Source organism: Ammospiza nelsoni, chromosome 6 (genome assembly GCF_027579445.1).
Source record: "Ammospiza nelsoni isolate bAmmNel1 chromosome 6, bAmmNel1.pri, whole genome shotgun sequence".
Taxonomy (NCBI): domain Eukaryota; kingdom Metazoa; phylum Chordata; class Aves; order Passeriformes; family Passerellidae; genus Ammospiza; species Ammospiza nelsoni.
In genome coordinates, this window is record NC_080638.1 from 28,468,240 (window position 1) to 28,493,489 (window position 25,250).

The 25,250-nt window shown below is 38.9% G+C and overlaps 1 protein-coding gene across 2 annotated transcripts; it reads right to left on the minus strand.

Annotated features, from left to right (window-relative positions):
* Positions 1-1,324: 1,324 nt before the first annotated feature.
* Positions 1,325-25,192, minus strand: TMEM87A (transmembrane protein 87A). 2 transcript variants are annotated; one of them, XM_059473713.1, is made up of 20 exons: positions 25,027-25,192; positions 23,595-23,652; positions 19,999-20,096; positions 19,097-19,213; positions 17,456-17,509; positions 17,297-17,353; positions 15,587-15,731; positions 14,802-14,863; positions 12,760-12,943; positions 11,868-11,967; positions 11,038-11,131; positions 10,703-10,778; positions 8,944-9,048; positions 7,765-7,823; positions 7,450-7,553; positions 7,012-7,085; positions 5,794-5,855; positions 4,843-4,898; positions 3,609-3,639; positions 1,325-3,283 (listed from the first exon to the last, which is right to left on the minus strand). In XM_059473713.1, the coding sequence occupies exons 1-20, from the start codon at positions 25,156-25,158 to the stop codon at positions 3,242-3,244; spliced, it is 1,710 nt and encodes a 569-aa protein (XP_059329696.1). In that variant the 5' UTR covers positions 25,159-25,192; the 3' UTR covers positions 1,325-3,241. The 2 variants fall into 2 exon arrangements, with proteins under 2 accessions (XP_059329696.1, XP_059329697.1); XM_059473714.1 differs by lacking the exon at positions 10,703-10,778 and adding an exon at positions 10,077-10,149 and having other exon boundaries at positions 25,027-25,177.
* Positions 25,193-25,250: the final 58 nt, after the last annotated feature.

Here is a 25,250-nt window from a genome sequence, read left to right on the forward strand (position 1 = left end):
AATAAGATAAACATAACCTTCCCTAGGTCTTATGATCCTGACTCAGTCTGTGCCTATCAAGCCTCTGGCATTTCTTTACCAGGGCATGTGATCTCTTACTCAGTCCCTCCTTTGGAGTTCCTAACAGGGACATCTTGTCACCCTAACAAAAAGCTGGTCAACATCATCTTCTTCACTGTGTTTCCAGTTTTCTGTATGGTATATGCTACAGATATATGCTACAATTCCAACAGCTACTTCTCACAAATAAGCAAACAAATCCATACAGAACTAATCAGAAACAAGTACTCTAAAATAAAAAAACTCTAAAATACTCGTGTCAGACATTTACTTTTTCTTATTACTAACAGCTTCTTGAAGAACTTTTGCAGATCTCAGATCATTTCTCCCTCCAGCTCATCAAGCCTTCAGAACAGCTTGCATGGTTTGTTTTTGAAAGGAGTATAAATTTGAATTGTCTTCCCTGCCTACATGATTAAAGGTAACAACCTGCAGGATTTCTGGTTTCAAGCATTCTAGCAAGCTAGCTCACTGAAGCTTTCCCAGGTTTTTCCAGGTCAGGGAGCCAACATGTCTTTGGGAGCAAGATCAGGTTTCAGAAGAGGCAAAGATCCTTAAGGACAACCAACACACTTGACCAAACATGCTGCTGAGGGAGAGGCCACGCTGCAGCAGCCTGCAAACACAGCCTCTGCTCCTCACCCACAGCTCATGCGCTGCCATCCCTCCTGCACTGCAGGGCCACAGCCACACCAGCTCTGGGAGCTGGGCTCTCACACAGCTGCTCCCAAGGACTGCACTCAAGTTCCAGCACACACCTGCTCTGGGCTAGGAAGCAGATGCTCCTTTCCAACAACACAAGCTTTGCTAAACAAGTGAAAAACCAAAAATTGTTAACTAGAGGGGTCAAGAAGCTCCCTGTGGAATTCAGGACAACTTTAAATAGTGCTGGAAGTGAGTAAAAGAATGGAAGAGTAGAAGGCAGCAAGAACTGCTTAAGACTGCTGAAGTCAAAGGCTGAAAGGGCCACACTGCTATATTTATTTTAGAATTTAAATTAATAATTGAACTATTAATACAATTAGGGAAACTGGTTGGTTCTTTTACCTTTTTTTTTCAGAAGTTCATGATTTGCCCTCTGTCCATTAGCTTTTCAAATGACAGACTTCATTTTCAATCTTAAAAAGAACTGAGAACTTAAAAAGTTGAGACTAACTGCATTACATATACCATGGACTAAAGAGCTAAAATCAGGCAGCTTTGTGAAGGTGATAACACTTCATGTGAGAGAAGCAGGAGTAAGAAACTGGAAGGACACAATGTGAGCCTTTCTACTCTTTGCCTAGCCTTTATTAAATAGTACATACAAACTTTTGTGCTTCTAGTAGAGAACATTTTTACCTATTTGTTTCAAAAAACCCAAACAACCCAAACCAATAGGATTTCTTTAAAAATGAAAACAAAACCAAAAAAAAATTTAAATAGCAAGCTTTGTGTAGCTTTATTTCACAAAAAAATTTCCTCTCCCCAAAAGGACACAGGGGTAATACCTTTTTCATCTATATCAATTAGGCATGGCAAATTAGAAGTGTTTTCTAATTAAAGATTCTATCTGTGGTCTGAAGAGGATGGCAGAAGAGCTCCAGCAACTCTTGCAGAAGCAGTGAGGTGCTATAGCCACACTTTTTTTCTCTGCCCTTCCCACAACACAGCTAGCAGAAGATGCTGTGTCCTTGTGCCCCAGCTACTGTAAAGTGCCATGTTCAGCTTGAATTGCTGATAAAGAGGAGCTACAGCTAAGTTACCAGACCTTACAGTGGAATGAATGAAGTACAAGCACATGTTCACTTCTGCTGACATAGCTATGAGAAGACCCAGAAAACCTGATGCTCTATGCCGTTCCAGCAGCAGCCACATCTGCTTCCTAGATATCCAGCTGCTGCTTGCCTCCTAATCATCAGTTCTAAAGGTTGTGAACCCAAATTAGAGCTTTTGTCATACAGTCCACAACAGGTTTCCATGAGGAAGTTATTGCAACTTCAGCTGTTGCAGCCAAGCAAAAACCGGAACATTGTCCAAAAGCTCTTCTTCATTTAAAAAGGAGAAACAAAATGCAATTATATAGAACAGAAACCTGCAACTTCGACTGAAACACAGTGATCTCAGAGTACCTCTTGGCCACAGGGACCAGTTGGGACAGGAAAGCCCAGCATCAAATCACTTACATAGGAAGCAATTCTAAACAGACACTGGGAACAGAACTATCCCAGCACCGTGGACTCCCCATAAATCCTCTCTCAAGTAAGGCAGGCAGTGCTCGCCATCTTCTCATAGAGGAGTGCCAACTTCTTGGTGGGAGATGTTACACGCAAGGGGAGAAGAGTTCTGCTGAAACATATAGTTAATATCTGCTTAACATGTAGTCAAGCACTTGTGGAGCACTGCAGGAGTGGTTCTGGTGATGTTTGCTTTTGTTGTTTTATTTGTTGGGGTATTTTTTAAAATTAAATCATGCAACACATGAAAGGCAGGGGCAAATCGTTTTTCCAGGCATCCACCACATTGCCGGCAATGAGATGTGCCACAACAGCGAGTGTTAGCTCTAGGCAGCTGCTACCTACAGGTCAATGGCATTTAAAATAGAAAATCTTTCATACACAGTGTTATGAATAAAATTGCACTTGATTTTGTTAAAAACTCATATCACTGTAACTTTTCCAAATATTTCCTTTCTGGCATCTTAATTTTCTTCATCAACAGGAGCTTCTCTCTAAAACTCTTTCATGCCTGTTGAACACATGACATGCAACAGCAGCTGTTATCTACCAGAAAACGGGTCTGTTGTTTCTTCAGTGCTTATTTCTATCTGTCCCCACCCTCCCCCCAAACAGGTAGAGGCAGTTCACCTCTAAGTGTCAATTGTAACATCGAAATATAAACTCCTCAAGCAGACATTAGGAATTTTAGTTTCACAGATTAAATATTTGAAAAGTTACAGAAGGTGCTGGAATAGTACACATGTCAATTGCTTAAAAATCCAAACTTGCAGCAACTTTAAATTCAAATTTCCAGAAGTTTTATAATGTCCTTGTGAACTTCCTCCACAGCAAGACACCCTCCACGACATTAAAGCATCAAACTTTCAAGGCTGAGATCAAGAGACAAATCAGCAGGATGCACTTGCTCCACCAAGCAACTTTAAAAGAGGTGTCTCCACTTCCAAGAGCAAAAAGCTACTTCTTCATTCCATTTTGGACCTTTCAAAGTGGGTAATCATTCTTTCCTAGAAAATAAAACACGCAACCTTGTAATTTTCCCCAGTAGATTTACATTATTCAGAACATGCACATTCACAACAAACAACACTCATATGCATTTTAAGTTAGGAGTCCAACTTACATAGCAGATACACCACTTATTTTAGAACACATTTGTACTTTAAGAAGTTGTATTGTGGTTGTTTCCACTATCCTTCCCCTCTTGTAGTATTTTACTGTTGTGCTGACATGAGCAGAGTCCAGTTCTGATAAGCCAAGACCTTATCAACTGACTCATGACTCCCCTGGCATGTCAGAAGACTAATTTGAACTGAAGATTTCTTTACTGACCTCATCTGAATCCAGAAGAGCTGGAAGAGCCCTACAGTGGGGGGAAAAAGAAGTTAAAACAATTAGAGCACATACTAAGAGCATACTGACAATCATTTTCAACCTTATGTTTTTAGGGCACAGAAAAGAAACAATGAAGACACACCTTTTAATTTATAAGAAATTAGAGAAGGACACACAAAAAAGGAAGAGCCCAAGGAGTATCCTCAATGACCTTCATAGTTTTTATTCTTTTTTATTATGGTTCTCATTAACAAGTGAACAATTTTCAAGTTGCCATGAAATAAGCTGCTTCACTCTCACACAGGAACAGTGCTGAACTGCACTGAAGACATTTACAATATGGGACCATATTATAAAAACATGTCCCAGAAGTCAACAACAAGTTCCACTGGAACTTCAGCCTTTCCAGCTACAAAAGATCTCCCATTTATTGGGATCCTGGCTCTTCGCAACCCTGATCACACTCTCAGAAACAGCAAAACCTGCAACAGATTACCTCAAAGTGCCCTCTCCTAGTTTATACCAGTCTAGTCCTTTTTTGCTTAAGGAATCCTATCAGTCTTCAAAAAATAAGTACTAGAACTGGGAAAATCAAATTCAATTGAGAAAATGCACTTTTCTTCCTCTTAAAACTTCACCTAATTTCTTTTTTTTTACCTAAGTCCAAGCAAAGTTTCATACTTCAATCCAGATCCTCTGCCAAAATTACCTGTTCAAATTTGTGAATACACAGATCTATGAACTTCAGTTTTGTTATGGAAAACGCAGACACAGGCACTGACACTTCTAGCATGTAAAAGTTATTAAAAGCAAAAGAGATATAGACAGTGTACATAGTTGACTATATTACCACAAGCACAAAAATCACATCAGATGTTCCAGATAAAGCTGAAAACCAGATTACATTATTCTATGGTTTATATTCAGCAAGATACTCAAAGGTCTTCTCAGAGCACAAGAAAGGGGTTTGTTTGTTCTTTGTTTTCTGGATTTATGTATATTGTTTTACCTTCAGTAAAATGCAGACCAGTCTATGGTTTCACACACCAAGAGACTGCTCCTTAAGTCAGCCTGTGTGCAACCCCTGCAGACTCCATACAAGGGATCAGAGGCCAGTGCCAGGCTGAACCCAACCTCTGCCCATGCAAGTGCAGCATACAAGTGATAAAGTATTCTGATGTATTCCTATGGGAAAGGAACCTGCCTTTATTGAGACTATAGAAATACTCACACATCTGTCACTGATGAAGGAACATTCTCTTCTACCCATTTCAGGTCATCCTCTTGCTACAAGCACAGAAATTAAACAGAAAACAAAAGTCAGTTTTTCCACAATGCTGTCATATGCAAGCCTATTTCTTTTCAACGTACTTGATTAAAAAAAGGTATTTTAATGTCAGTTAAAAATTAAATAGAAACACACACAAAAAAAAAACTCATTCAGTTTGATTTCTGGATTACAGAAAACACATTTCAAGGATAAAAAAAAAAAAGTAAAGAGAAACCCACTCACTTGCTGTGAACTCTGTAACAGTCCTCAACACCACCCCCTTGCAAAATAGAAAAGTTTCATCTTATCTGTCCTCAGGTAAGTAGTATACAGCTGCAACCAACTATTGGGAAAACAATGCTAATGACAAAAATATGATTGCTATTATAATGAATTCCTACAGGTACTTTCCACGTTTAAATTTATGGATGAATTCTTTGAAAAGATTCCAAGACATATTTTAGGCCTCCTATATAAATGTGAAAACATCTTGCTTATAACCACAAAGAAAAAAATGCAAGTCCTCCAAAGTATTTAGGTAGGTAGATAAAAATATATACATCACCCCACTCATGTAATCAATCACCAATCTCAGAATCAGAGGGCAATTTATTTAAAATATGTCTCAGCCTCCCTCTCAGACTGACAGATTTGTTAAAATAACACATTAATCACTATCAGAAAATTGTATTATACAGTTCTCTCTACAGTGAATTATGGAAACATTACTGAAGAACACACTGAATTCTTACGTTCCCATCGTATTTACAGGAAATCTCATGAGAAACCTGTATCTACTTTCTTTTCAGCAGTACTGTGTTAACTTATGATACTTTGGCTCCAAGGCAAACAAAAAAGTTAACAAAGAAGAGCTTAATCTTATATTCTCTGAAGTACAGAGATCATACTCACAATTTTGTTTGCTTTTACATTCCCATTTGGTTCTTGCTTTGTACTTCTCATTTTCATTCCCTCTGAAGCCAAAAAAAGAAAAAAGATTGGGGTAACTGAATTATAATTGTTCATAGACTGTACATGAAAGTGTTGAGAGTTCATTCAGGATATTTCATCTCAGTCAGAGAGATAGAATTAGACAAGCTAATGATTTCAACTGCTTCCCCTTTGAAAGGCTTGCAGTATTTTTTCCTGACAGATGGAGTATGTAGTTTTTACCGAATTTTACAATTTTACCTAGGAAATATAAATTTCTAGTACTTTTATTTAAGCCAGACATCAGCAGCATAGAGCTCAGACATAGTTCCCAGAGAGGTTGTGGAATCTCTGCTCTAGAAGATACCCAAAAGCCATCTGGACACTGCCCAGGGCAATGTGTTCTGGGTGATCCTGCTTGAGCAGGGGGCTTGGACAGAATGAGGTCCAGAGGTCCCTTTCAGCCTCAATCATTCTGAGACACAGGCAGCTCCTGAAGTTTACTTTGCCTACTGACTGCTCACCAGCCACTTGGTTGCCTTAAAAGCTGAGAAGCAATGTGGCCTGGCAGGCAGCCATATAGTGCTGGTTTGCCAAATGCACCAAATGGATTACATACTTCTCCTCAGCTCCTAAACAAGCCAAACAGCACTGATATATCCCAGCATAACTGATTTGTGGACAGACAGCAGTAGGCATGTAGCCCTACCTTTCACACAGCTTATAAAGAGAGGTGTTACAAAAGACAATTTCATGAATAAACATATTCACTCCTACATTTACACTGGACATTCCTATGCTAAGCCCTAATGTAAAGAATGAAGAAGATTTCACAGTTGAGAGAAGAGATAATAAATGAAAATTCTTAAATGAGATTTTAAAAGAACTGCACACTAAACCTCTGTCTAGCAATAATATCCAAGAGATGCTTGTCTTCACAACTGGATTAAAACCTAAGACATGACATATTTAATCAAACAAAGCCCACTGGACAGGGCAAAGCAACCACAGCAATAGCAGTGTTTTCAGTGTCAAGAGAAAATCCCAGAATTAAACAGGTGATGTAAACACTAAACATAAAGCCAGTGTTTCCTCTAGAATTCTGTGTATCAATGGCAATTTTTGCCAGAGAGCAAGACACCTTCCTCCACAGAACTGCCTTCAACATTGAAATTGAGTGGAAAATTTTTTTTCTCCTACCAAAGCTTTCCTTTAACATTGGCTCTTTCTGCTCATCATCATCCTCCTCTTCTGACAGTGGTGAGAAAGCAAACCTATGTGAAAGAATAGTGAAAGAAGTGAAAGAATGAAAGCTACCTTAATATTCCATCTCTTGTCTCCCAAGAGATCCATTACTCCAACACATACACGGCTTGATTATTCTGTGAACCTCACTGATTATGTTTAGTGTAAATCTTTAAAACAATACTTAAGTTACTTCTTTTGGAATAAGCTGAGCACCGTGAACAGACTGGATTTTATGTATGTAACTTCTCTAGGTTTACCTTTCCCTACAAACACTGCTTAGTATCCTTATTGATCAATGGACAGCAACTAAAAATCATCCACCAGTACTCTTTGAATAAACAACCATTCCTACAACCCAGGATTTTTAGAAAGAGGTAAGAAAAGCTGAACCTTTGGTTGTTAGCAGATGGTCTCCACAGAACCATGATGACAAAAAGGATCATTGAAAACAATAAACGCCAGATGGCATCATCCACCCATAGCTCTTGCCAGTCCTGTCAAGAAAACCAGCACAAATGAAAGATGTTGTGAAGCAAGAAAGGTCACATCCTCATCTCTTTCCAAGGATGAACTATAAGCATCTGTCAAAGAGGCTCATTGCCACAAAGCACCATAGGCTAAAAGTATCACTGTTATGGGTAATCTCACTGCCAAACAAACTTATCAAGAGGCAGCAATTGTAGAAAACATTTAATATAAACTCACCGACTGACAGTCCACCAGCCTGAACTTCATGGTTGTCCAGATGATGAATACAATAGATGCTGCAATATTCAAACAAACAAGCTGCTTATTACCACAAAAGATGTCAATCCAAATACCCAACTAACAGGACTGTGTTTCCCAAGCAAAGATCAAAGACATCAAGTCTTGAAATGCAATTTAATAGTTTTGGAAAACAAGAGATGGATCTATTGCACTGACCTTAGAAATTTAGGCATAGACTAGTATATTTTACTCATGTTTCTTTACAGACACAAGGCATGAATCAAATACTGAGTATTTAACCAACTCCTAACTACTATTCATTATTCTTGTATCACTTTAAACTAGCATTCAAACCATGGTTTCATTATCACTTGACAAGTAAAGTTGACCTTACCCTGGAAGTAACTGAACAATCTGATCTGCTTGAATGCCTTAAGCATTCAGATCCTGACCCATAACAGTTCCAACACTCAAACCATGCTCTTACCACAGTTATAGAAGAGACTTCCCTCCACTAAAGTATTTTAAGATGACCAAGAAAGAAGTGCTGAAAGGAATTTCATCAGAGCCAATTTTCAAAAGGAATGTACTTTTTTGATTGTTTGTTTAAATAAAAAAGCACAGTCTTTAAACTTTTCTGTTCATTGTATTTATAGCAGAGAACCTGGAAGTACCGACAAATTTATTCTTGAAATTCAGTTGATCACATATAAATGGAAAAAGAAACTCAATCTATATTCTTGCAGAATACAGAGGGCATTATGCTACAAAACTAAGAATACAGTTTTTCTAAGAATCACTCTGATCTTCAGACATCTTAAAACCCCATCACATACAGCAGTATCACAATTTTGGCAAAAAGTATCTCTGTGAAGTTAACAGCATAAGATAGTACTAAACTATTTCCCCTGGCAGCTTGAAGTGGGACAAAAGTGCTCTGTTAGAGGAGCTACATAGAACTACTGATCTTGTTAACATCAGGACTAATAATCCACTATCTCTGAAATATCAACATAACCCTTGGCAAAGACCCACTTTTAGAAATGGGTCAAGTGTTAGAGATACCAAGAATTTTGACTGTACTTACAGAAAGGCCACCAAACTTAAAATTTGCAAATCAAGCCCTATATGGAAATGAAAAGTGCTTTTATTTAACTGGAAAAATTTTCTGCTTACCTGCTACTGCCAAGATGAGTGTGTTGGTGAAGTGCCGATACAAAGAGAGTTTCACAACATTCCTTCGAAGTTTTAGCAGCTTCATTGTTTGAGTTAAGCTGATGAATATGTATGGAAAGTCAAGGAAAAGTCTCTGAAGGGACAAGCTAGTCACAAACTTAGGAGGACACAAACTTTATGATCAACAACTCTCTCAATCACACACTTAACCCTCCAAAAATTAGACTATTCTCAGTAGAAGATTTGTGCTATGACAAAGGTCCCAGAGAGCAAAATCTGTCCTTTTCATGTTATTTAATCATCTACACCTATAACTCTTGTCACACAAAGATGGCATCCAAACCTTTATTTTGGACTATGGCCTTTTCCCTCAGGAAAGAGTTGGCTGTGCTTTTGATAAATGAAAATGAAAAGCTAAACCAGAAACCAGAAAATAGTTAAGTTCTATTTAATGCATATGGGTGCCTTCACATTTTTTTTTCTTTATTTCCACAGTGACAAAACAAGTGGTTAGGAGGGACATCATGATAGGGGAAAACTGTGGTTGTCACAGCTGGGCAGCCAGCTATTCACATTTTAAACATTTTTTGTGATTGACTTTAGCTAAGAACACTTTAGAGGGATTTTGCCATACACAAGTTCAGCATTTGATGTCAATTGCTAAAGTCACACAAGATTATGGTTGCTTAAAATGAACACATCAAGACACCAAAAAATAAACACTGCCTCATTTTGTCACTTGACTTCAAGACTAGTTCGAATTTTACAGAGACTTTTAGGTTTGATGTTGCTAAGTAGCCTTCTCCCTAAACATAAACTGATTCCTTTCTTCAAAGACTACTGCTCTGGTGCCATGACATGCTATACACTAGGACAAAATACTTTAATACTCAACAATGAGAGACTGATAGTAGACAGAATATATTTTGGAGCAGCTTTACACAGGCACAACCAGTTCAGCAAAAACAGCAGAGGCTTACCTGAACACTCAATTATAGAACTTCTATAACCTTTACCAGAAGTACAAAAAAATATACACTTAGATCTTACTTAAAAAAAAAGTTCAGCCAAGAAAAGACTCAAAAAAAACAAATTCAAAAGAAAACACAACCCATCAAGTAAAACAGTGAAGGATATCCACCAGCACAGGGCAGTATCTAGGAAAGCCAGGGGAATAAAAGCCAAGGAGGCAAGATCATTCTGGGCCTGGAGACAAAGAGAGAGCCAATAAGAACAAACTGAAAAGAAAACAAAGTAGAGAAGTAAGAAGGGTCAGGCTGTTTTATGAGAAACCAACAGTATGCCACCACAACACTTCCAGGTTTTGCTACAGAAACAGAGGGCTTAAACCAAGAGTTTTGTCCAATGTACAGAGAGGAACTGACAATACCACATTGACAGTTCTCCACCAGCAAGGCAAGAAACAGTTTTCCAGATTAAGTCACTCTAGCACTGTTAAAAGGAGTCTCTGCTGAGGCAGCTGCTGTGATTAATTGCTCTGGCCACCTCCATTACAGAAAATTAGCAACCAGCTTGTTAGAGGTGTAGTAATTAGATCTTGTACACTATCCATGGATGAACTGAAAGCTCCATTGGCAACCATGAGTTTGACTAAAAAGGCAAAACTTGCCTTTGCATGTACATCATAAACTTATCAAAGTCCTAACAGAAACAAACAAAACACCTTTTATTCCTTTCAAGGACAAGACAGAAATAATAAGCTATGAGCAAGGTCACACATTCTGCAGCTTTTAAAAGGATATCCACAAAATAATACAGGCATCAATCATGGACAGGGCCAAGTTTGCTATCAGAGCCACAGTGTCATAGAAAAACTGGAAAAGTATCAAATATACGACAGGTTAAATACTTTAAACCAAAACCAGAATAACAGAAATCTACATCCCAAGAGGCACTTAATGAATCCAGTAGCATCACCACTCACACACACTTCCCCAGGCACAGCCTTCAAAACTGGAGCAGTGGGAATTTGGTTTGGTTGTTGGGGAGGGGGAGGGAAAGTAGCTGCTCACACAAGTACATACAGCCAATATGTCTGTGGCATATGGGAAAATTCAAGCAATTATTACTGACCCCTGTGACTCTAAGAACACCTTCCATGCCAGAAAATAACAGATAAAGGGCTCCAGCCATAACTACTTTGTGAAGAGTCACTCCAAGGCGAGGTCTGTAGGAAACAATGTGAAATTCAGATTAAGTGGAAACCAAAAAGTAAAGTCATGTCAACTTGAATCTAAACATAAGGTATGAAGCATATGAATAAAAGGTCCTTGTAACAAGCCACATCTAGACCCAGAAATATTATCATGGTGCTTGAAACTTACTATTCATTTTGTCTCAGGTATGATGTGACTAAGGGAGAGACATGCAACAGTCCTGTTTCTTAGTTAACCTGTTTAGCTTTTTATGACCATTTCAATTAGTCTCATCCCAGTTCTTCACCAATGTCCCCAGCAAACCCACACTTGCCAAAAATTCCCACTGCCACCTAGCATGTGTTTATACCACTGAATACAGCTGTGGACAGACAAATGAGCCACAATCTTACTGAAGCAGATCCCCCCCCCTATCAATGGTTCTTGACCCTACTCCATTTATATAAGCTTCCTCTCTCTCAGAAGGCAAGCCCATAAATTTCCCATTCCAGTCAGTGGAGCATCTCAATAATGACTCAGAAAACCACCCTACAGTAGCACACAGAGGTAGATGGAAAGCAGAGTAATCACAGTATGGAACTATCTCTGTTTACTAGAGAAGAAGTCTGGATCTTCAGAGCACTTAACTAAAGCACTTACCTTTAAACAAGCAAAGTACAGGGAGATGAATACTGCCCTAAATTCTTAAAAACCAATAGTGAAAACCCTTTAAATAGATCACAAAAAGCCTGTAACAGAATTACTCACTTGACTATCCCGTATCCCAGGCTGACTATGATGACCAGAGTTCGAGCCAAGGAGCGCTTCACAGCAGAAAGAAGTTCCGCCAGTATTACTGCTCCTTGAACTACCAAAAGAAAAGAGGAGAAAAACAGGGCATTAAAATGTAATTTCTGTTTTATAAACTACTGCATGCAATTATAGTATGAGAGCAGACATAAAAGTAGGCTAATGACGTGCATAATCTTTTTATTATCTACATCTGGAGTTAGTTTTCAGAAAAGATAGGTCACTTAGCATTAAAAAAAAAAGCTACAGAAAAATTTTACATCCAGCCTGGATACTCTTCCAAACAAGTCAACCAACAAAACTTTCTGCACCATGGGTATGGCAAATTAGCAAAGTCATAATGACATTTTACTAGCAGTGTTTCATTTGTATGCATCCAGCCTGATAACTCAAAACCAGAATAAAAGAGTTTTAGGTAAAGGGAATCTCTTAAGATGGATTATGAGGCTATGGGATGAATACTAAGTTATCCACAAAGCTGTCATGTTGAACAAGGAGTTTCGGAGTATCTTTCCAAGGTCACTACCAATTGTGAGAAATTAATTACAAGCTACACTGAGCAAGTCCTATTTTAAACTTAAAACCAGCACTGCAGCAACAGAATGCAGCATTCTATATACCTAAGACACTACTTTCAGGAGTCAGAGAAAGCAACAGCATTTTACCTTTAGAAGAACACAGAGCACCATGTATACAACATACAAAAATACAGAAACTCTAGTTCCCTGCTCTTTGTTTTGAAACGATCCTCAAGGAACCATATAGTTAACCTGTATGTGCCACCCCAATTTAGCATAAGCCGTTAGTGCTATCCCCCTCAATCATCCTGCACAAGGCAGCTGCCACCTACCGGACTCGCCCGTGTAGCGGATGTTCTGGAACTCGGCATAGAAAACAGCTTTCTCCAGCATTCCCAAGAAGATAACAGCACCAATCCAGAACTGGATCCTCAGGAGATCCCGCCAGTAGCAGGCTGACCACGCAAGCCACAGAACCCCAAAGAATACGTACACAATACACATCACCATGAAAAACTATTGCAGAAAAAGAAGAAAGACATAGGAACTTCAGACCCAGAAAAATAATATCCTTGTTTCCATTCCACAGCTCTAAGACAACTCTATTTTCTCCTCTAGTATAGCAACTTTGGAAGTTTTTAAATAGACGAGCATTGTTTCATTTGTCTTCTCTGGACTCTTTAACAGTGAGAGTCTAATTTCTCACTACCAACAAAGGGAATGAGAGTAACTGAATTTCTGCACAATTTCTCCCTTGAGGAATAGTCTGGCAATTTTTTCCAAGGAAGATACATGCTACTAGATTCCAAAAGGTAAGAATTCAAGCAAATCATCAAGTACTAGAAACTCTATTCGTTCTCATGTATTGTTCTATTAATAACTTCATCATACATTTACAGTACTCTGCAAATAAACTCACAGACCACCTTTAGACACCATTCCATAGAACAGAGATGAGCAACCAATGCTTGCATGCCCTGTGTTCAAATAATTTGACAACTTTTCTCAAAAGATGATTTCTAGAAAACTCAGCTTTTTACCAAGTTTTAGGCCAGCAAAAAACCTGCAGCTGACAAAGAAATCCAGATATTCATTTAAATATTAGGATTTTGTGATTTTTTGGTTCAGTGTTACTTGCTTCAGAAGAACTTTTCATGGTATGTCTCATACAGCAAACAATAAGCTTGACAATGTTACTCAATGCTGAATTTTCTAATCATACCAAAGAAAGGCAAAAAGAGGAATTAGGAGAGAATAAGACATTAAGTGAATAGCAGGAAGTAGTTAGCACGGGACAGTGCTTAATAATTAAGCAGTGTCCTCTTTCAGAAGTAAGATTTTTTTTTTTTTTAGAAAACCAAGCAAACAATTTCTTAGCTGCACAATCCACCAAAAATTTCACAAACTGAAAACACCTTCCTTAGTAGAGTAGCTTACTGATCCTTACACATTTTCACACCTGACCATTCCATGCAGTTCAAATGCTAAGAATCTAGGCGAGACAGCTCACATGCAGATGCTGTGTTGAGAAAACATTTAGAGATATAGATTTTTTTCTGGTCTTGTCGCATGGGATATTTTCACTGATGAATTACATTTCAATAGGGCTGCTGGAGGCTTTTTGCTTCTCCAGGACATAAAATGTGCATTTCAGAAATGCTGCCAGGCTCCACTATTGACAGGCTGCTCTTGCCAAAAGAGTCAAGCAAGAGACCTTACTTGTTATTGATCCCCAGATAAAGTCTGTCTTCACTACATAAACATTTTACGTTCCTTCATTGTTTAGTCTTCTCAACAGAAGAAACTAGAAACCAAGTCAATAACTCCTTTGAATAAAACGGGGATTAGCTCTTTGTAGCTCAATTATGCTTTCACTGCTAAGCAGTGTTAAAGACCTCCTCATGGGGTGTAAAACAGCTGGTGGAGGAAGCGAGATTAAGCTATAAAAGAACAAAGAAGGCAGTGACAAATGAAAGGGTAGCAGCGAACAAAAGCACAGAATAGCAGATTTTCTAAGACATGAGCTAAGGAGAAAAACAGCACCAGTAAAACTTGTCAGTTTAGAGCTAATAATATTGATAACTTCAGGAACAAAAAATTAACAACCATTAATTCAAACAATCCAGAGAAGGACAACATTGGCAGCACATGCAAGGAACTGAAATCTCTGTCTGTCTCCCCTATCCTGTACTAAGTACAAAAATAAAACTCAAACAAATAAAAAAAGCCCATCCACCAAAAAACACCCTTGGCTAAGTAACTTTTGCTCCTGAGAAACTAGCTCTGTGTTTCCAGAAGTATGACAGCAGGGTATTTAATTGACATTCAAATCAACCGACAATTTTATAGATCAAAGAAAAGCTGGTTTACTTACAATCATCAGAGGGTAGTCTGCAAGGGAAAGATACTCATACGGCCCCTTCAGTTCTACTGTCACTGTCAAAAGACAATCCAATTACAAAATCAAACAAGAACCAAAAGGAGGAAACCAGGACTTAATTGACTTTCACTTAAGTGTAAAGAAATTCCACATCTTCACATGGCCTTTAAAATCTAACTTGCACTTTAATAACCCTAAATAAACCTAAGACTCATAACATACTCAGCCAAAAAGTATGCAGCTTAAAATTACACATTCCATTACCAAGTAACTCATAGCAGTACTTAAAAGTAATTTTTGCTGGACATGCATGTATAACAGGAAAAATTCAGAAACACATGTAAATTCACTTCTTAAGGGGATTTTTCAATTTCTCTGAAGTTTGAATAGGTTATCAATGCACTGTTAAATATAATACAATAATAATTGTGATAATTATAATCTTTATACTCTAAGTTTTGACTTATTAGTATAGATCACTGTATTGGTCTGCACATTTCTGAAACAAAAAAACCAAGCCTCAAAATTGAAACGCTTGGGATTGACGTTTCCTGAGTTCTATCAGTAAACTAACAGAACAGTCTTAGGATCTTCAAGAGAGAAGCAATTACCTCTTTTCTTAAATGAGCAGTAGTAATACTCTACCTATGTGAAGTGAAAGACAGTGTCTTATGAAATTAAACCATACAGTATATGCTAAGAGTACCTTAGAATACTTTGACTGGGAATACATAAAATAGTGCTGTATTTTCAGTTGACTCTGTAAAGAGCTATCTTACTTGTAAAAGGCTTGCTCTGATACGAGGAAGGTGTTGTTCTTTCACTTCTTTTAAGCCTGGCAGCAGAATCCTTTGCAGTTTGTACAATTTGCACAATAAATATATATGGCCCATCTCGCCAAGTTTTGATAACAGCATTCATTGCCTGAAAATAAAACAGCTCCACATAAACAGTGCACAGTCAAGGAGACAAGGAAAAGACAGAAGTAGACTGGCCATATATGAGGGGTAGCTTCATGTAAATACAAATTTCATCTCTTCCAAGACCTAAAACTTGTTAATAATTATCTGATATGGGAATTTTAAAGGTACTTATTAGACACCACACTTAAAATTTTGTTGTTTGATTCATGAAGAATCCTCAAAGACCTGGGAGATGATCAGGACTTTTTCTGCAAATCCAACACTGGCTTACTCCAAAAGTACTCAAAGGTACTGAAAAAACTACAAAGAATTCAAGAAAGCATCACACTTTTTTCACTACAGAAGCATTAGGACCACCACAGAGATTCCTGCTGAAGTCAATTGCTTGGGAACTGCAGAGCTACAGAACTCATCTCCCTGGTGAAGCCTGAATTCTACAGCATAATACAGAAGTAGCTTAGCTGTAAAAGATTTCCATAGTAGCCATTTCCTATGGACACTACTACTGCAGTCCCTGCAACAGCTTCCATACTTGCAAAGCTCAAATCTTGCCAGTGAACTAACAGAGGAACCTTGTCCAGATAAATATTTGCACCATACATCAAATCACAGGTATCTTGGAGTTCCAGCACGCAGAACTGTTAACTCCACAAGTGAAGAAGCTCTAGATCTCTCAGAAGTTGCACTATTTACTAAGAGCTTTAAAGTTAAAACTTAGATTATCTACATGTATGCCACTCCCATGACTACTCCAGAACTGCAATAAAGATTTTTTTTATAAAGGCCTCTCCAAGAGAAAGTCAGTATCAAGAGCATCCATTTCTTTTAAGAAACCTCTTGACTGCAAGATGCAAAGCAAATAGAATATTATATATATTAAAAAAAAGTTTATGCTAATATTCATAAAAACACAAAACTTAGAAATGCAGTAAACTTGAAAGAAAATGGATAAATTTATATACACAAATTTTGCCTTTAAAATGCCACCTTTTCTTGCTGCATTGATTCTTTACTTCATAATTGTACGCATCTACTTATGTTTCAGCTTTACAATAAATGGCCCCTTATGTACACAAGGAGTAAAACACATTTTCTTTCTTGGCATCCAGGACATAAAAGTTGAAGTTATTTTGAGAAATGTTCCTAGTAATATAATATATAATAAAAATACTATGAAGTAATCAGTAAACTTTTAAAGTATAACGTCTCTGAAAAAAAACTGACTGAAGACAAAACTAAATGTATTCTGTAAGAATTAGTCATCATTTATAGAAGATAATTTAAATTACTCTTTTAAATTACAATGGAAAAAGAATTTTATTTTTTAATTTATACCATTGGTTGGAATTGTATCAGTTCTGTATTTCACTTACAGAAGAAGCAATTACTCTGTTTTCTGTTTTCCCAGCACTACCTAGTTTCAAGCTAAAAAATTCCAGGTGTCAAAAAACCATAGAATATGCTACCATCAAGTTCTTACACAAAGAAATATAAATTCTAAAAAAGCAAACAAAACCAAAATAAGACTGCTGAATGACAAGCCATGCCTAAATTCAGTATACATACAGTTTTATCTGTCACCATTGTGTGATTTCCTGCACTCTCCTTCTTATCTTTTAAGCCCTTAGGGAGAAAAAAAAAAAACACAGAAAAATGAACAAGTAAATATGCCAAAACTACCTTTTCCATGACTACACTGCATCATTAGAAGGAAAGGAAAATTACCTCTTGTTTCTCAGGTGAGAGAGGCTCTGGACGAACAAATTCTTTATAGAAAATCTGCAAGATATAAAACAGGTAAAAAATTTATAGACACTTAATAGGCACTTTAACATTTATAGGCACTTCACACATTAACATGACATTATCAGAACAGCTTCCAACAAACTTCATAATTCTTTAAACAGCTGTATTGGAAAGCTTTCATTTTTCTAAATCAAACAATTGTCCATTTATGCAAGAAGTCTTGAATACTTAATGTTTTGTAATTTGAGAGTTACTTTTCCTCCCCTCAAATAACAAGCATCTAGTTTTAGAAACCAGACATGATAGTATGAAGTTCATTTTCTTTTTGAAACATGAATCAGTTGTGTATGCCCATCACATGATTAATTCACCACAAACAGATACAGGGTTTTGAGATTTCTGCCTTAATCTATGCAAAGGTAAGTCCCTGGATGAGTGAGTGCCTATTAGAGATCAAATTTTTTCTAACTCTCCTGAACTATGGTGACTCAAAATCTAGTGAAACTGCTACACCACAAGGATAAGGCTGAACATTTAGAGAAGAAATTGCTGCGAAACTTCAGAAATTAGTATCTGACAAGAATATATGGTTAAGAATTCCACAGACTTTCCAGAGGCATTGGAGAAAAACTTAAAGATTTTTAAAACCTTAAGCATGTTTAGTTAGGATGCCCAAATCCACGTTACACAGGTGAACTCACAAGATCTCTTCTACAAAACCAAGTAAAAACAGTAAAAGCATGTATCATTGATTTTTTTTCTTTTTGAAAACCTTTCAAGCCATCTTCACACATCAAAGGAATTAGAGGCATGCAAATAGATTATTAAAAGCCATATTTAGGCATTAGTCTTTTTTCTTAATTAAAAAACCCAAACAACCAAAAATACCAAAAAGCAACCCACAACACTAGTTTCAATAGTTATGAGACATTTCCCAGTATTTTCTGTCCATAATCTTTTGTCTGCGTGGGGAATGGCTGAGCACAGAAAAACACTCCATAATCTGCCTTCAATTTGCAAGTATACCATTAAATAAAGACAGCAAATTACACTGGTATTATCATCAGTCTGCTGATATACAGCTGGTGTAGAGCTGATGTCTGCACATTACTTCCCTATGCTAATTTTGCATTGTCTTGTTGCTTTTACTTGATTTTTTTCCAACATATTCTAGCACTACTACTCCATGAGTGCTAAAGTAATTCATTTTTCAAAACTAATTTTCATTATTTGACTAATAAATGCCAGTCCTTTATTGATTCAAGTTTAGTGGGATTTTTACTCTGCTGCCACTTCTAATCAACTAGCAGTAGCCTCCTGTACATGAAACAAATTCAGAATAAAACACCACAAACTAAAAGAACATTGATCTGTACATAATTCTACAGGATTTGGTAGAGGTTTTCTCGCTACCACGAGCAAAACATTGAAGAGCAAGCCAGAAGTGAAGGAAAATTAAGAACTCATCATCACAGCTTGGTTGCCGTAAACAGATAAAAAAAAGTACCTCCCATCCTACAGTGGTACTTAGACATCATGCCAACATATCTACCAGGAATTACCACCTTCTCTATATATTGTATAAGACAGCAGAGCAAACTCTAAGGTTTCTACCCATACCTGAGGCCTGAAGAGCTCAGAGCAGTTTGGAAAGAGGAGAGAAGCAGTGGCATAGTATCCTGACCAACCCGGATGCTCTTCAGCTGTAGTCCCAAAATAGTTATCTGCTTGTTCATCCTGCCAAACAGAGTAGAGCTTAGGTTAGCATCAAGTACTTCAAATGGTTTATTGCAGTACACAGCTACAAGACCTGGAAAGCTCCATAGTTTTGCTCTGCACACATTCTTGAATCAAGTTTAGTAGAATAAAGGCATCAAAACTACACAAGACTATAGGAATGATGGTATACAGGCTTTGAGTAAGAATTAAAAAGCAGAGATGCAGCAGAAAAAATAAACTTCAGTCTACACAAACAAACTCTGCATTATAATTTTAAAGAGTGAAGACTCAGTCCTGTGTTGGATTAGTAGTTACAACATAATTAATAATTTAAGTAAACATGGAAAAACATTAACCATAGAAAGCACAACCATGTTCTACCACATTAGCTAGAAACATTATACATTTTGCACAAATTGCTAATGCTTGCCATAAAGAACAGAATTTAGACTTAATATGTAAATATTCAAATTTTTCTATTCACTGTCATTAAGCATTCCTGCAAATATTTTCAAACACCATAAACTCACTCATTTTAGAGTCACTGCATTCACTTAGGTTCTCGGTTTAAAACAATTTTGATAAACTCTTCCACCTGACCCAAAACTCAAAAAAGTCAGCAATTGCAGCAAGTTGTGGATAATTTCAATTCTATTCCATAAATTTGTTATCTTCCAATGGAAGAATGTGTCTTTCAGGCCCAAATCACAACGTGGATGCAAGAGAGACATCTCTAACCCCCTCCTTCCAAAACCTGCTTAGCTCTAAAAACCATAACTTACGTTTTCCCATGGAATTCTTACCCCAAAGTTGAAGACTTCATTGTAGCAGTCAGAGTATCTTAAGTACCAAGTCACATTGTAACCCTGGGAGGCATCACAAGCTTTTTCATCTCCTTCAACTAAGAAAACAAACAAACAAAAAAAAAAATCAAACGTGAGATATGTAAGACACCATCTGCCTTCCAGGTTTCCAGGTTTCTTCTCCCATTCTGTGCAAAACCAACATAATTAAATTTTAAACATGAAGCTGAAAGCAAAACAATAGAATATTTTTCTCAAGTAATTCATTACTGGTCAGTGAAAGAAAGAAGCATGTGAACAGAATTCCATTATAGCATTATACAATTCTATTAAAGAGCTGAAGATCATCTGGAAACTTTTTGTTCTGAAGACAATCAAGGATATTTCAGCAACTGCAAATACCAAATGAGGAGAACAGCAGTGACTCCAATACACAAAAAGGGCCTCCCTTTCAGAGACAGGAGCACATGTAACAGGCAGAGAAAGCTAGGAACAGGATAATGCTAAGCCATTTCCACATATAATTTAAATATATCAATGCCATCACCAAGGAAATGAAGGTAAGATTGTGCCAGTCAACAACCAGCCTCCCAAAAGACACACAAGGTATCTACACACTGGCCCATGCTGTCTAAGCTGCAGTGCTACCTAAAACAGCAGTAAGACAACTTTCCTCTGTGATTTACTTTAGTAACAACATGCATGAAAAGTGAAACACAAGACTTTCTCCCTAGCCAGGAAAGGTTGTGTGGTGTTTTGTGTTTCAAATCTCATTCTTAAACTAAAGCCCAATGAAGAGATTTTGATATTAAGAAGACAAGCTCAACCCTTACATAAAATGAGCAGTGACTATTCAGAGTCTTGGAAGAGCCACTTAGATGATTACATTTGTGTTTCCCCAGTCAGCAAATGGCAAAACTCTTTTGAGTTAACAGATACACACAGTGGCTAAGAAGTTCCTACAACTTCACAGGCAACATTCATAATCAGAGGAGGCATCCACAACTTTCTTACATGTACACTTCTAAGGAATGTTTCCATACTGACCAGGCAGAAAAAGCAATTAGAAGGAAAACCCTGCCACCAGGTATTAATTGACTAATCCCACTTTATACCTCGTGAGTACTAAAACACATTTTTAATACCAAAAAATTAAGCAAAATCACTAAAAAAAAGGAGTTTCTTTATTACACCTTCTGGTAAGCATGAAAACAAGGTATATATGTTCCACATTGCCCTAGATGTTGCAGAGGGCGCAATAAGGAAACTAAAGCACTGCAGTGACATGGGCAGATGCCAAATTCTTTGGTGACACAGGCTCTTCTGATAAAACTGACCAAATGAGGAGTATCTCAAAAAAAGTGCTAGCCAAAAATAAGATTCAAAAACACCTTTTAAATACTTTTTCTCTGTGAAAAATAAATAGGGAACTACATATTCAGCAGCAGCTGTAGGTAAATATTTTACCTCTATTTATCACAGAGGTAAAATAGGTCACTAGAACAATCTGCAATTTCTGCAAACATCAAAATTACAGAAAGTTTAAAAAGGAAGTACTTCAGAAAAATTATCCATGGCATTTACTGAATTCAGCAATATGGAAATTTAAGTTCCTCAGCCTTCAAACAAAAGCCAATAATATTCAGCTTGAATGCAGTCTTTGTACTCATTTACAGAGAGCAGGATTTCTATCACGATCCTATACAAGAAATTAAATGCCTTCTAGAACAACACTTCAAAAAAGTAGATAAAAATAAATTCATTATTGACAACACTGCATGCCAACAGCAATCTTCCCAATCAGAAGCAGAAAGCATCAGACACCAAAGTGCCATACAGATTAAAAAAAAAAAAAATCAAGAAGAGGGAAAAAAAGGAGAAAAAGAGATGCAGGTGCTCAGGAAAACCATGAACAGGCCATGAGCAATCATGTTTGGCAAGAACGGTCATTTTGTCCTCACAAACATCACACTGCAGATGTAAGAGGCAACAGACAGGAAACCAAAAGAGAATAGTTTCCACACAAGCATGGGCAGAAAAAAAAAAAAAATCACAAAGTTGAAGCTTCCCAGCAACAGATGCAGTTTAAGTTTCATCTAGTCTGAAAAAATAAGTTCCCAGCCTTTGTTCCTTCCTCTTTCATTTTTCAAGTTCACGTCAATCTTTTAATCACACCGATATGTAAAACAGGTGTCTTCACTAAAGAATTTTAAGGCTTAATGCCTGTTTAAAGGTTAAAAGTACAGTGTAATTCAAGTCCACATCAGGAGGCAGGGGGTCCAATTCTTACTGACAGATCTGCCCTACAACAAATAATTTTTTCCTATGCCTTAGCTCCATCCCTCTGTTTTTTTGGCACAAGTAGATTTAACACACACATCACTTCAGAGACCTGTATCTTAGATGCAATGTCACTACAATACACTATTTATATTAAACTTTAGACAAGAAAGCCTAAAACCTACCAAAGCACCAAAATGCCCTTTCAACCCCCACTCCTCTTCCCAAGCAGCAGATTTCTAATTTTTATACTGCAGCTGTTCACTTGCAATTGTCTCACTGCAAGATGCGAACTTCAGTGGGTCAGTTACACTTGTCAAGTGGGAAAGCCCTAACACAGAAGTGATGCCCCTTCTCTAATAACCACTCAAATTCTACCCTCCTGTTTCAGATTCATGTGGGATCAAGAGAGGCACTTTAACAAACTCTCCTTGAAAAACTGTCCCAAGAAGGGCATGTATTGGAAATTAAACCTGAAAAACCACAAGTACGGAGACTAAACAGCCTTCCCTCATGGTAAAAACTGGTGCAAACAACCACTTAAAGTGTTCAAAAAAGATTTCACACCTTTCTAAATCAACCAGTCACTTCTGTAAGATCTTACTGCCACCTAGATGCTGTCCTCATGTTCACAGGCAAGAGGGTATTTCATAGAAACTTTCCTTGGACCAGAAACCTACATAACCCATAGACCTGGCCAGATCAGTGAAGAGCAACACATAGAAGAAATCAGAAGGCTGCCAACATGTTTGCTCGACAGAACAAACTCGATGATCCCAATCACGCACTGGGATCAGGAGAAAACACCTCTCAGGAGAGCTCTGCTGCAGTGTGCAACATTCCCTTACAACACCCAGAAGCACTCAGCTAATAAGGAACAAGGCTTCAAAAAACATTGCATTCTGTACTCCCATCAGTATACAAATAGCCCCTGTCCAGCTGGCACCAGATCTCTCAGACATTTAACAGTCTTAGATAGGAAAAGCACATCTCACAGCACAGTGCAGCACACCCCACACATGGTTACCCACTACATGAAACAAAGTGGTGCTCCCATTGCCCATCTTGCCCTCTCCACAAAGAGCATGAATAGAGCCATTCATTTCTGCTACAACCTAAGCAGATCACAACTGGGAAGCTCCAAGGCTGTTAACAGACTCAACCATATCAGAGCTGGGGCTTTCATGCAGTGCTAGATTAGCTGTCTCTGGAGCCAGTGCAGTTTAACACTTCACAGTGTTTTGAGCTCCAAATGTTAAAAACAGGAGGGGCATCAAAAAGCAGAGAGAGCAGGTAAATTCCTTGTAACCACTTACATCTCAGGAAAATGGTGGTGTTGCTGAAGAGAATCTTCCCAAAGCTAAACTTCTTCCCCTGCAAAGGCACAAAAGAGGAAGAGGCATTAGTGGGTTTGACACCTTATCAGCCCTAAAATCACAAGCCAAACAAGTTAGAAATGATAAAAAGCAGTTACCATTTATTGACAGTGCTCCAGGTGCACTTATGGTGGAGCACACACATGATGTAGGGCTTCAGCACTTTTCTAAGTTTAGCAAATTAGCATAATTGACAAGAATTGCCAATTAGAAGTAGAGTATACGTGGGAAAGTGAAATGCCCTCAGTTCACTGAAGAAGCAAGATCATAGTAAGATTCCAGGAATGAGTTTGTCTAGCCTAACAGGGTAGGAGAAGTACTGAAGCTAGCTAATAAATTATATAAGTATAATAGTTTATAGAGCTACTAATAGATCAAAAATACATACATCTTTTGGCATCAGGCTTAATGTCATGAGCTTAAGTAAACATAATCTTCCATTATGAGTTTTAAGTCAATACAGTAATGAAAGCAAATGTCAAATCTGGAGCCAGTCTTACTGGACTTTCCAGTCACGCTTCACCACCCTCCAACATACTCTTGAAGACGGTTTAAGAGGCTTGGGGTTTTTCGATCCGCAAGCGGAATCAACTTCACGCTGACATCTGTTGAAATGATTACCATTTTCTTGCTGATGAGATGGTCTGGACCATCCAACAAAAAAAAAATAATTGTTCTAAGAACCAATAGGAGCATTCACCGTGATCCTTCAGTTTTGTTCCCGAGGCTCAAAAGCTTCACACAAAGTACACAGTACTCTCACTGTCTGATAAAGTCCGACCGAATTTGAGGCAAAACAGCTTTCCTCCATGCAAATTCAAGCAGGCAGGGTTTATGAAAAGTGCCGGAATCCCTTCACCTGCCCTAAGGCCCACATCTCTCTCGGTCCAGCGCCGCAGCGGCCCAGCTTCCCCGAGGCCAGGCCCCGGCGCTGCCCGGTGGTGCGGGCCGCCAGCCCGGCCGCACGGGGGGCGCAGGGCGGCCTCTCCCGCACAGGGACCACTGAGGCCGGGCACCAGCCGGGCAAGACACTCCCTCCTTCCCCATGGGCCTCACAGGGGCGGCTCTCCCTCCGCCGCCCATCGGATTATTCCCCGTACAAGCCTTCTCTCCCCTGCCGCCACCGCCGACCCGCCGAGAGGGCTCAAGCCTGGCAGCAAGGCAGGAGGCAGCCACGGCCCCGAGCCCCCGCACCAGCTCCGGGTCAGGCTCCACAGAGGCGCGGCCTGGGCGAGACGCGCCCGAGGGCAGCCGTCCCGCCCGAGGAGGACGCGCGGAGCAGCCACGGCCTCCCGCTCGCACACCTTCGCTCCGACCGTCGCCACACCGACGGCCCGGCGGCGGCGGGCCCGGTCCCGCTCCCCGCACTCACCAGGAGCACCGGCAGCCGCCATTTGGAGCGCTGCCCGGCGCCCGCCGTGCCCGCCAGCAGCAGCACCGCCAGCAGCCGCAGCAGGACGGCTCCGGGCCGCCGCCGCCCCCCGGAACGCGGCGCCGCCGCCATCCCGCCGTACGGAAGCCGCCGCGCTGGCCGCGCCTCTTCCGCTCCCCGCGGAGGGACGCGGCCGTCGTGGGCCGGCGAGAGCGGCGCTGGGC

What these genes read in the sequence shown, in the direction of transcription:
- TMEM87A (XM_059473713.1), bottom strand. Translation starts at nt 25,158, where the DNA reads ATGGCGGCGGCGCCGCGTTCCGGGGGGCGGCGGCGGCCCGGAGCCGTC. An exon ending in ATGTAAAAGCAAACAAAATT is followed by an intron (nt 4,899 to 5,793) that starts GTGAGTATGATC and finishes CTGTGCTTGTAG; the next exon opens with CAAGAGGATGACCTGAAATG. An exon ending in CTCTTCTGGATTCAGATGAG is followed by an intron (nt 3,284 to 3,608) that starts GTCAGTAAAGAA and finishes TTTATTTTCTAG; the next exon opens with GAAAGAATGATTACCCACTT.